At 46.9% G+C, this 12,325-nt stretch overlaps 1 protein-coding gene and 1 long non-coding RNA gene across 15 annotated transcripts in view; one reads left to right on the top strand and one right to left on the bottom strand.

The window, feature by feature from the left end:
• LOC108516350 (uncharacterized) overlaps nucleotides 1-9,989 on the bottom strand; it is a 111,820-nt gene extending 101,831 nt beyond the window's left edge. For 6 of the 14 annotated variants that reach the window (XR_001881788.1, XR_001881787.1, XR_001881789.1 and 3 more), the window contains exons 1-2: nucleotides 8,568-9,989; nucleotides 6,552-6,732 (exon numbers count right to left, since the gene is read on the bottom strand). This is a non-coding gene — a long non-coding RNA (uncharacterized LOC108516350). Of the gene's footprint in view, nucleotides 1-5,832; nucleotides 5,936-6,551; nucleotides 6,733-8,567 lie in introns of all 14 variants that reach the window. The other 8 variants (XR_001881794.1, XR_001881791.1, XR_001881793.1 and 5 more) reach the window with 4 other exon arrangements.
• Nucleotides 9,990-10,198: 209 nt separating this feature from the next.
• PCBP1 (poly(rC) binding protein 1) lies at nucleotides 10,199-11,906 on the top strand. The gene is given in 10 exon segments (XM_017853756.1): nucleotides 10,199-10,256; nucleotides 10,426-10,931; nucleotides 10,933-10,969; nucleotides 10,972-11,276; nucleotides 11,278-11,380; nucleotides 11,383-11,432; nucleotides 11,435-11,483; nucleotides 11,486-11,669; nucleotides 11,671-11,710; nucleotides 11,742-11,906. Coding segments are annotated over 10 exon segments (1,497 nt in total).
• The last annotated feature ends 419 nt before the right edge of the window (nucleotides 11,907-12,325 follow it).

Below are 12,325 nucleotides of genomic sequence, written 5' to 3'. Positions count from 1 at the left end.
AATAAAATAAAATAAAATAAAAAATAAAAATTAAATAAATTAGCCGAGCGCGGTGGCTCACACCTGTAATCCCAGCAGTTTGGGAGGCCGAGGTGGGCGGATCACGAGGTCAGGAGTTTGAGACCAGCCTGATCAACATAGTGAAACCCCGTCTCTATTAAAATACAAAATTAGCCGGGCGTGGGGCACACGCCTGTAATCCCAGCTACTCAGGAGGCTGAGGCAGGAGAATCACTTGAACCTGGGAGGTGGAAGTGGCAGTGAACCGAGATCACGCCACTGCACTCCAGCCTGGGGGACAGAACGAGACTCCGTCTCAAAAAAAAAAATTAAATAAATTTATTCATTCAGCTCCTATGTCAAAGACACTGTTCTAGGAGTAGGGCTATAGCAATGAGCAAAACAAAGTCCTAACCATCATGAAATTTACATTCTAGTGGGTGGTGACATGTAATAAACTATGGTAGAGAGTCCCTAGAACACAATGCCTGGCACACAGCAGACAGCACTCAATAAGTATTTGCTAAATAATGAACAATGAATGAATGAACAGTATGTCAAATAGCAAGCACTATGCAGAAAAGTAAAACAGGGAAGGGGAGCAGAGAAAGCAGAATGCAGACAGATAGCTTTTATTTTAAATAAGGCAGTTAAAGTATATTTCACTGATTAAAATGACAGTTGAGTAGAAACCTGAAGGAGATAAGGGAGAAGGCCATACTGACATCTGGAAAAATGATGTTCCTGGCAGAAAAAACAACTACAAAGGCCCCAAGGCACGGCATGCTGGAGCAACTGCAAAGGAGACCAGTGTGGCTATAGCACAAGGGGAAGTGGTATGAAGTCAGAGCACTGGGAAACAGTAGTGTGGATCCTATATGGTCTTATAGACCATGATAGGGACACTACCTTTTAATCCAGGTGGGATTTTAATCTGGGCACCCAGATGACAGTTTTCAGCAAAGCAGTGACTTGATCTGATATATACTTAAAAGAATTATTCTGGTCACTGTTAAAATTAGATTTACGGGGCAAAGAGCAAAAGGAGGAAGATCATTTAGAAAGCTATTCCAGTAGCAGTAGGGCAGGTGGTGGGAAGTGTTTAAATACTGGATATATTTTAAGGTGAAGTTGACAGGACCTGCTGGTGAAATGGATGAGGAGAACGAAAAAACAAGAGTTAAGGGAGACTCTCTATATATTCAATACACAGATGAATAGCAACTCTGAGATGGGGAGGACCTTCCAGAGATGCAGATTTGAGAGGAAATGTTCTGAAGTTTTTTAATAAGTTCAATAGACTATTAGACACCCAAGTGGAGATATCCAGTGAACAGCTGGATATAAGTCTTGAGTTCAGGGAAAGACATTCAAGCTAATAATGTAAACTCACGAATTGTCAGGGAATAACGGCATTTAAAGTCTTAATCAAGTCCAGCCTGAGCAACATAGTGAGACCCTGTCTCTACAAAAAAATAATAAATTAGCCAGGCATGGTGATGGGTACCTGTAGTACTAGCGACTGAGGAGGGGTGGGAGGATTTCTTGAGACCAGGAATCAAAGGCTACAGTCAACTATGATCATATCACTGCACTCCAGCCTGGGCAACAGAGTTAGAATCTGTCTCTAAAAAATAAAGTCTTGAAAGAGAGCACCTAGGAAAAGAGTGCAGACAGAGAAGGGATCCAAGGATTGCTCTGAGTACTTCATAAATGGAGGCTAAGGAGATGAAGAACAAGAAAAAAAAAGCTGAGAAGGAGGAACCAGTGAGGCAGGAACAGCAACAAGGGAGTGACATCCTGGAAAACAAGTGAAGCTAGGGCGCAACAGACTGTCAAATGCTACTGAGACATCAAGAATAAAAATGGGTGAGAAATGACCACTAACTCTACATACATTTTCTAAGCTTGTTCTTTCCTATTCCACACATAACACTTTTCTTCTCTTTTAATCCACATAAAAATCCCAGTACTATCCAACGAACACACAGAAGGTTTCTATTTAATTCAGCTATATCCGTGTCTCAGAAATACAAAAAGCAAAAATCAATGCTCTTAATCGGGACACAACAAATATTACACAGTGAATAATGTTGAACAAATGCTTTGTCTGGTTGAAGTAACTCTCTGAAACAAAATCCCTAAGTCTTGCTTGTGCTTAGTAAGTGGGATCAGAGAAACAAGTTATTTAAATGTATTTTTTTTTGTTGTTCTGCATAAAGTAGCAATCATTCTTGAACTCCTTTCTCTCCTCCCTAACTCAAACCTCCTAACCAGCTTAACAAAGACCCTAAATTTCCACACATACCCCTCCTCAAAAACAAAGCAAAACACAGTGAGATTCAAAAGTTAGATGAGAAAGGAGTAGACTGTGCACTGTGCCCTGCCTTTTCTTTTTTTTTTTTTTTTTTTTGAGACAGTTTCCACTCTTTTGCCTAGGCTGGAGTGCAATGGCATGATCAACCTCTGCCTTCCGGGTTCAAGGATTGTTCTGCCTCAGCCCCCTAAGTAGCTGGGATTACAGGCATGTGCCACCACACCCAGATAATTTTTGTATTTTAGTAGAGACGGAGTTTCACCATGTTGGCCAGGCTGATCTTGAACTCCTGACCTCAGGTGATCTGCCCACTTTGGCCTCCCAAAGTGCTGGGATTACAGGCGTGAGCCACGGTGCTCGGCCTACCCCTTCTTTCTTTTATGGGACAGGGAGTTATCCATCATTTGCTAACTCAAAGGTTAGGTTTAATTTACATTTTCTCCTTAGAAGCTCAGATAGATGGCCAGGCATGGTGGCTCACACCTGTAATCTCAGCACTTTGGGAAGCCCAGGCAGGTGGATCACGAGGTCAGATCGAGACCATCCTAGCTAACACAGAGAAACCTTGTCTCTACTAAAAATACAAAACATTAGTTGGGCGTGGTGGTAGATGCCTGTAGTCCCAGCTACTCAGGAGGCTGACGCAGGAAAATGGCATGAGCCCAGGAGGTGGAGCTGGCAGTGAGTCGAGATCTTGCCACTGCACTCCAACCTGGGTGACAGAGCGAGAAACTGTCTCAGGAAAAAAAAAAAAAAGAGAATCTCTAGACCGTAAGTATAATTTCTGATGTCTTCGCCTTAAAAGAGAATTATTGCTATAAAATAAGGCCTTTAACTTTCTGTGCTCTAGCAAGTATAGTCAAATCTCAATAATCTACACTACCGAAGTAGCAAAACAATAATCACTAAAAACTGGATAATGCAAACATCCTTCATTCATATCTTCCTAAAATGACTACAACTTCTGAATGGACTGTGCTCTCTTTGACTTCAGGCCTTTGTTTCCTCTGCCTGGAATACCCTTCCCTGTCCTCTACCTCGCAGTCTGCTAGTTGGAAACTCCTTGCCTCAACCTGCCCAGTAGCTGGGATAATTATTTTGGTAGAGACAGGGTCTCCTTATGTTGCCCAGGCTGGTCTTGAATTCATAGGCTCAAACAATCCTCCTGCCTCAGATGCCCAAAGTGCAGGGATTACAGGTATGAACCACCACACCCAGCTATACCAACCCGAACACATTTCTTACATTTCTCAGAGAACCAAGAAGTGATCTCCTAACAGCAGTGCAGGGTCACCAGCACATGAGGTCAAACTGTTACTATCTACAAAATGGGTAAGACATATTGCTTGGAAGTGCCTGTTTCTGGCTTCTGGCTGGAGGCTACACTTCCCAGCCTGACATTTATTTATGAGAAATAAAGCACTCCTTTCCATATAAAAAAATTTTCCATGCTGGCTAACATGGTGAAACCCCATCTCTACTAAAAATACGAAAATTAGCCAGGCGTGGTGGCACACATCCGTAGTCCCGCTACTTGGGAGGATGAGGCAGGAGAATCACTTGAACCCGGGAAGCAGAGGCTGCAGTGAGCCGAGACTGTGCCACTGCACTCCATCCTGGCAACAGAGCAAGACTCTGCCTTAAAAAAAAAAAAAAAAAGGGCCAGGCACGGTGGGAGGCCGAGGCAGGCAGATCATGATGTCAGGAGATCGAGACCATCCTAACACAGTGAAACCCTGTCTCTACTAAAACTTCAAAAAATTAGCCAGGCACGGTGGTGGGTGCCTGTAGTCCCAGGTACTCGGGAGTCTGAGGCAGGAGAATGGCGTGAACCCGGGAGGCGGAGCTTGGAGTGAGTCGAGATCACACCACTGCATTCCAGCCTGGGCGACAGAGCAGGACTCCGTCTCAAAAAAAAAAAAAAAAAGGCGGCACACTGGTGGCTCAAAAGCCTGGTAATCCTAGCCACTTTGGGGAGGCCAAGAAGGGTGGATCACGAGGTCAGGCGATCGAGACCATCCTGGCTAACATGGTGAAACCCCGTATCTACTTAAAAAAATACAAAAAGCTAGCCGGGCGAGGTGGTGGGCGCCTGTAGTCCCAGCTACTCAGGAGGCTGAGGCAGGAGAATGGCGTAAACCCAGGAGGCGGAGCTTGCAGTGAGCTGAGATCCGGCCACTGCACTCCAGCCTGGGCGACAGAGCGAGACTCCGTTTCAAAAAAAAAAAAAATTTTTAAGAAGATGTATTTTTAGCTGTAGTAACCTAGAAAGTAACAGGGCAAAGGCTTTCTCAATTTACTCTTATTTTCTTTTTTTTAGATAGGGTCTCACTCTGTTGTTCGGACTGGAGTGCAGCTACATGATCATGGCTCACTGCAGCCTCTGACTCGTAGGCTCAAGTGATTCTCCCACCTCAGCTTTGCAAGTAGCTGGGACCATAGATGCACGCAACCACACCCAATTAATTTTTTTATTTTTTTGTAGAGACAGGGTCTCACCATGTTGCCCAGGCTGGTCTCCAACACCTGGACTCAAATGATCCTCCTGCCTCAGCCTCCCAAAATGCTGCGATTACAGGTGTGAACCACCATGTCCAGACTACTACTACTTTAAAAAAAAAGAGAAATAGAAAGATAAATCTTACGGGGGACAGAAAAGTAAACCACTTAAAACAAACAAAAAAAAGCTACATGTTAGTAGGACAAATTTTTTTTTTTTTTTTTTAGAGTCTCCCTCTTTCCCCCAGGCTAGAGTACAGTGGCACCATCTCAGCTCACTGCAACCTCTACCTCCCAGGTTCACATTCACATGCCTCAGCCTCCCAAGTAGTTGGGATTACAGGCACATACCACCACACCCAGCTAATTTTTTTTTTCCTGTATTTTTAGTAGGGACACGGTTTTGCCATGTTGGCCAGGCTGGTCTTGAACTCCTGACCTCAGGCAGTCTACCTGCCTCACCACCTCATCCACAGCACTTAACCAGTACAGACCAGTACGGCGACTTTAAATGGCTATAGGCCAGGCATGGTGACTCACACAGGAAATCCCAGGACTTTGGGAGACTGAGGTAGAAGTATCACTTGAGCTCAGGAATTCAAAGCCAACCTGAGCAACATGGCAAGACCTCTACTAAAAATAAAAATTAAAAAATTAAACCGGGCGTGGTGGCTCATGCCTGTAATCCCAAAACTTTGGGAGGCCGAGGTGGGTGGATCACCTGAGGTCAGGAGTTCGAGGCCAGCCTGACCAACAAGGAGAAACCCTGTCTCTACTAAAAATACAAAATTAGCCGGGCGTGGAGGTACATGCCTGTAATCCCAGCTACTCAAGAGGCTGACGCAGGAGAATCGCTTGAACCTGGGAGGCAGAGATTGCAGTGAGCCAGGATCGTGCCACTGCACTCCAGCCTGGGCAACAAGAGCGAAACTCCATCTCAAAAATAAATACATACATAAATTAATGTAATCTAATTTAATTTAATTTAAAAATTAGCCAGCATGGTGGGTACACACCTGTAGTCCCAGTTACTGAGGAGGTCGAGGTGGGGGGATTGGTTTGCTTCAGCCCGGGGGACAGAGGTGGAAGTGAGCTATGATGGAGCCACTACACTCCAGCCTGCGTGACAGAGCAAGAGCTTGTCTCAAAAAATAAATAAAAATTAAAAATAAAAAAAATTAAATAACCATAGTATGCTTGCTGAATCAGGTAGGTTAGAGAAAATAAATGTGGTCCCTGCTCCCAGAGAACTTGAGTCTTATTGAGTAATCTTTCTCACCCCTTCCAAACTCATAAATGTAAACATCAGGGAAAAGAGGGAAGAGATTTTCTAAAACAAGAGTTAGGAACTTAAGGTATATGCATTGGCTCTTTGGGAACAGAAAAATAATGACTGGCTGGAAAGCCTTTTGAGTTTAAGGTAAAGCTATCCTACACATCAAAGTCCGTATGACAAGCATCAGAAGCCATGGAAAGGTATAATCCATAACTAGGAGTCAAGAGGCTCAGCTCAGGTTCTAACAGGCTGTGTAACCTTGGGCAAGTCACTTCACTCCTCTAATCCCAAAATGGCTCTTCTGTAAAACGGGCATAATAAGACCCTACGAGTAACACGAAATCACTTTGAAAAGTTTTACATGACATACCCACTTAACATTGAGAGGAAGCAACAATCATTCCTCTGAATGTAGCATAAATCCTGTGGTTCAACTTCCAAAGTATAAACCTGACTCACCTTCTTAGCCTTGTTAAACCCCTCAACCAACCTGTAGTCACTGAGGGAGAGGAGATGAGTCATGTGTGAGGCTCCAGGGGTGGGGCAGTGACTACTCAGTCAGTTGCTCCATGTCTCAGTGGCTTCATCTATAAAATGGGTGGTGTGTAATTCACTCAGGTATCCACAAGATAATGCAGGTCTGAGGAAGGGAGTGGAGATTTTAGCAAAAGTGCAGAAAATATTTACATAAACCTCCCGCCCCCCAAAGATAAATAACCAAGGTCATCAAATATCATCCTTCCCTGAACATAAGTAGAAAGACCCTTAGAGATCATTTAATCTCTTGCTTTATAAAAGGGAGAACTGAAACCCTGACACAAGAGTTGTAGAAGTCTCGAGCTAGTCAGGGGCAGAGCTAGGACTAGGGCCCAGAGCCACAGATTCCAAGGTCCAGTGACCTCTTTGCCAGATCACAGCATCACCCAAGGTTCCTATATGACATGTTATCAACCTCAAGACACATTACAATTTAACCAATGGCCAAACGTGGGCTACCGAAGGGAGAAACTATAAGACTCTGGGGGAAGGAGGGAGGCTAAGAGCTGGGGAAGTTGGGAAAAGGAAGGCTTCTCTGAGGAGGTGCACTAAGTCCCAGGAGTACATAACAGGAAATTATGGAAATATTTCAGTAGGTAGACTTGGGAAGAAAGACCTGATGGATAAAATTTTCTCTAGGGAAGAGAAATAAGTTAGATTTACAAGACCAGAAGGCTTTGGTTGAACATTCCTTGATTATATGCAATTTAGTCCTTTTGTTGTCACCTGAGTTTCTAACACTTGGTAATATTTTTAATTCTCTCATCTATTCTGTCTCCCCATGAGACAGGACCTTTTGCAGAGACCACATCCAGTTTAGTGGTTAAGTATGGAGTCTCTGGACTCAGATTGCCTAAATTCAAATCCTTGCTTTACCACTTAATAGCTGTGTGACCTTGGATAAATTCCTTCACCAATCTGTACCTCTGTACCACCCATTTCAGGAGGTTTTGTGAGGATTAAATGTGTATAAGTGATCACAACTTACTAATGGGTTTGTAATCACTTTATAGCATGTCCTTTTTATATATAAAGAATAGAAATTACCCAAGTATACTGCATGTAGCAACAAATATTGTTTTGCAAAAATTTTGTTACATATGTGTGCAGAAATGTCTTAAGTCAAAATGTAAAATTTGTTTCTTACAGTGTTTTCTTTAAAAATGTGAGACATTGAAGACATAAAATAAGGCTTAGAACAATGCCTAGCATACAGTAAGCACCTAGTACTATAACTGTCATCGTTGCTGTTATGTACCTATTAAATGTGTTTGTAGAGTTATATAAGCCTACATGAAACCACTCTGGAAAATATATCTGATAGTAACGCAAGTTAAAGGCAAAGCCTTTCTCTTTGCCTCTCATATCCGCACAATCAGAGCCCTGCTCAGGCATCCGTTTGTTGCTTGGCCCACTAGCTACGTATTGCACTCAACAGAAGAGTCCATAGACTGACCTAACACTCTGTCATGCTCTGTCAATCTCTGCAGAGAAACGGAGGCTTCGTGCCAGAGTGAATTTATTTTTACCTGGTTGGGGTGCTGGGGTCGGGGAGGCAAGAGTCAAGCCCATGGGGAGCTGAGGGAAGCAAGTAAGTCATACAGAAAACTGTTTGCTCCCCCAGAGCCAGGTAGACTCAAATGTGCCACAGACAAGGCCGGACCGACAAATACCTGAGCCTCTGAGCGGGCTGAATCATTTCCCCATCCTTATCCTCATCAGACACTGCATAAGACAGCATTTCAGCCCGCCTGCCTGTTACAGGTGTAGCTCTTATCAGGAAAAGCTGGGAGTCGCCAAACAGACACAAAAGGGGGCTGACTACACAACAAAGGTTACCTCAAGGGCTCATTTAAATGACAAGCTCACCTAAACGTTTAAAATAGCATTTAAATTCCAAAACCCTGATTTACAGAAAAATCTGGAAAATGTGCTCACCAGTAAGGAAATCTGGAGGTCCATCCCCGACATTGTGTGACCTTGAATTAGGCACTTCATCTTTATGTTTAAGTGTCTTCCTCTGTTTAAAAAAGAGAGAGAGATAAGAACACCTACCTCAGAGGATCATGGTAAAAATTAAAGATAGAATACGGTGAAATGCCTTGCATCGGATGTGCTGGCACTGGCCAATGCACAATAAACGCCTGTCCCTTCTAGACTAAGAGTGAACACTGAATTGTGGTAAACTGTTAGTAAGATTCACCGGCCAACCGTCCTATGAAAAAGTCAGAGGCATTCTGGTCTCTTCGTATTTCTCCTTCTCTCCAGCACAACGGCCCATGCTAGGCAGTCTAAAAAAGCAGTAATTTATCTCATTCCTTGAATTAAGCAGGTTTCTAAATGCTTTGGTACTGTGGGGACCCAAATTATCCCTTGATACTGCCCCCTATTATTCATCGTTAAGCTTTCAAAAGGCGAGAGATTAAATATTGTGCCTACATTTTAGTTATTCGCGTTCCCGTTTCAAATTAAAGGGAGGAAAACGCGTTAAAATTAGGCTTCCGACCTTCAGACCAGCCTGTGGGGTTTTCTAGGTCATAAAACTCGCGGGGCGGGAAAGGCCCCGGGGAGGAACGGGGGTACATTCCAGAGCTTTCGGGCCGACCCCAATTTCTCGTTGGCGACGAATGCTAGCCACGTGTCGCCATTTTGTGTTCAGCCAACATGGCGGCCGCCCCACGGGGAAGGAACGGGGGAGGCGGAGTAGCGCCACGTTAGCCGCTTTCCCCGAGGGATTCTGAAGCACGTTGCGCACAGGGCCCTTTCTGGTCTGGCTTAGCCCAAGGAGGAAGGGGAAAGGGCAGAAATCACAACTCATATGCCAGAGTCTTAAACGACACTTCCTCAGCGGGAGGAACCTGCAAAAAAGGCCTTCCAAGATGGCGGGCCCTGACGGGGCCGCCCCCAGAGAGTCGGGTGCGGTGGTGGCTGCGCCCACGGGCCCGAAAGGCAGCCGCGGGAGCCCAGGCCGCGCGGAAAAAGCCGCAGAAACGTCCTGAAGCCCTGGCCGGCAGCCCCTGAATAAACAAGGCCTCCACAGGCGCACACTATTGTTTCTAATGTCGGAAAAGGGTGCCGCGGTGGAAACGACACAAGGGCAAGAGGCGGAGTTTCTGTGGCTTTAACCGAAAAAAACTTGCGAAACGCAAACAAAGCATTATGTAAATGGACGCCATTCTTTCTAGGACCACGTTTCTAGCACGCCCCGCAAACAGCAGAGCCGCGATTCGAGAGGCGGCCGTGAGTGGGTTTCGGTCTTTTTCTGCCCACCGGCCGCCCCGGGGGGCAGGGGCCGGGGTGAGGGTCGATGCAGCGCGCGCCGGACGCCGGGGAACGAAAAGGCCACGTGGCCCGCCCGCGCGCACCTCGCAGGCCTCGCCTCGCCGCCCCTCCGCCGGAGACGCGTCTGCCCCTCACCTCCCCCCACACCCTCAGCGCACGCCCGGGGGGGGGTGTCACCTCGCGCTGCACGTTTTAAACCCGCGGGCGTCCGGCTGTGCCTGCAGTTTCCAGCTTGGGCTGCCCGTGTCGTTCCCTCGCACAGCCCCCCTCATGTAGGCAGGAAAATAATGTCTGTCCCCATACACAACACTAGTAATTTTCAGTCACCCGCCAGTGCCGTTAGAAGTAATAAAATACATAGTCATTTTAAAACTTTGCCGGACTCACAGTTTCCCGCCCATAATGCCGCTTGATTTCACTACTGCAGTGTGCAGAAGGGTTTTTTTTTTTAAGGAACCATGTGAGGTTGGCGCAATCTTGTGACCTAAAAAGACGGGTCCCATTTTTTTTCAAGGGGTCCTGCGCACAAACATTCCGGGGTCAGAGGGTACGCGGGTTGAAAGCGGGCTTCCCGCCCCGCCCAGACCGCCCGAGGCTGCCGCCGGAGTCGCCACGCCGCGCCTCGCCCACCCGCCCGCCCGCGATCCCGCCCCGCTCGCCCCCTCCGCCCCGCGCCGCTGCCGACTACTGCTGCGGCCCTCACCGCCGCTCCCTCGCTCCGCGGCCCTGCGCTCGCCTCGCGCCGGAGTTTGGGCCTACACTCCCCTGCCCGCCCAGCCGCGAAGACTTGACCACGTAACGAGCCCAACCCCCCGAACGCCGCCGCCGCTCCGCCATGGCGATGCCGGTGTGACGAAAAGTGGGACTAAATGTGACTCACCATTTCGGCTTCTTATGCATGGAAGGAAGTGGAACATCTTGGGAAGAAAGGGAGTCGGTTAGAGGATCCGCGAGGAGTAGTGGGCGCGCGGATCAACATCTCGGAGGGAATTGTCCCCAGAGAGAATCATCACTCTGACCCGGCCCCACCAATGCCATCTTTAAGGCTTTCGCTATGATCATGACAAGCTGGAGGAAGATAATCAACAGCTCATGACCAAAAGCACCGCGGCCTAGCGGCCCCCGGTCACCCTGAGGCTGGTGGGTGCCGGCACCCAGTGCGGCTCCACTGATTGGAAAGGCGGGTGTAAGATCAAAGAGATCCGCGGAGAGTCGGGGGCGCAGGTCCAGGTGGCGGGGGATATGGCTGCCCAACTCCGCCACCGAGCGGCCATCACCATCGCTGGCGGTGCCGCAGTCTGTCACCAGAGTGTGGTCAAGCAGATCTGCCTGGTCCCCCATGGCTGGAGACGGCTCTCCCAGTCTCCCGCAAGGGAGAGTCCATGACCCATTCCGTACCAGCCCATTGCCGGCCAGCTCCCCAGTCATCTGCGCGGGGCGGCCAAAGAATCGGTGCAGCGACGCTGCGGGCTACCCCATGCACCCATGACGCTGGAGGGGACCCCTCTAGATGCCTACTCTGGATTCAAGGACAACACACCATTCTCCGCTCGATCCTGGCCAAGCTGAACCAGTGGGCAGACAACAGTCTCACTTTGCCATGATGCACGGCGGGACCGGATTCGCCGGAATTGGACTTCCAGCTCTCCCAGAGGTGAAAGGCTATTGGGCAGTTTGGATTGCATCTACTCAAACCCACCCATAACTCACCATTCAAATAAACTTAATTGGCTGCATAATCGGGCGCCAAGGCGCCACATAATGAGATCCGCCAGATGTCCGGGGCCCAGATTAAAATTGCCAACCAGTGGAAGGCCTCCCTGCTGGTAGCAGGTTAACTATCACTGCTCTGCTGCCAGTATTAGTCTGGCCAGTATGCTAGATCAATCCAGGGCGGGTTCCTCTGAGAAGGGCATGGGGTGCAAGCTAGAACAAGTGTTAGTTTCCCTCAATAACCCCTTTCCCTGCTGTTCTTCCCATGATCCAACTGTGTAATTTCTGGTCAGTGATTCCAAGGTTTTAAATAATTTGTAAAGTGTTCAGTTTCTACACAACTTTATCCGCTAAAAGTTTAAAAATCACATTCTCTGTTCCTCTGTTCAGCTGTTAATGGCCTGGGTCCCATATTTAGTTTTATAAGCTAAGCTTTCCTGTTATTTAGTTTTGTTTTGGGTTTTTGGCTCATGAATTTTATTTCTTGTTGCGATAATGAAATGTAGAGGGAAATGTTATATAAATTTCAGTTTTAGTTTCTGTAATGTCAGATTTAAGAATTAAAAAAACGAATTGGTTAAAAAATGCTTCATATTTGGAAAAAGCTTGTGAATTGCTGTCTTAAACTCTTTGTTGGGTTGGTGCCTTTTTTTCCCCTCCCCTTTTAGCCTGAGGTGTTTGGAGGGAGGAGGGAGAAGGGT

This window comes from Rhinopithecus bieti, unplaced genomic scaffold (assembly GCF_001698545.2).
Source record: "Rhinopithecus bieti isolate Rb0 unplaced genomic scaffold, ASM169854v2 scaffold_36315, whole genome shotgun sequence".
In the NCBI taxonomy this organism is placed as follows: Eukaryota; Metazoa; Chordata; class Mammalia; order Primates; family Cercopithecidae; genus Rhinopithecus; species Rhinopithecus bieti.
Note: the sequence above shows the minus strand (reverse complement) of the source record. Positions and strands in the feature narration are given on the sequence as shown.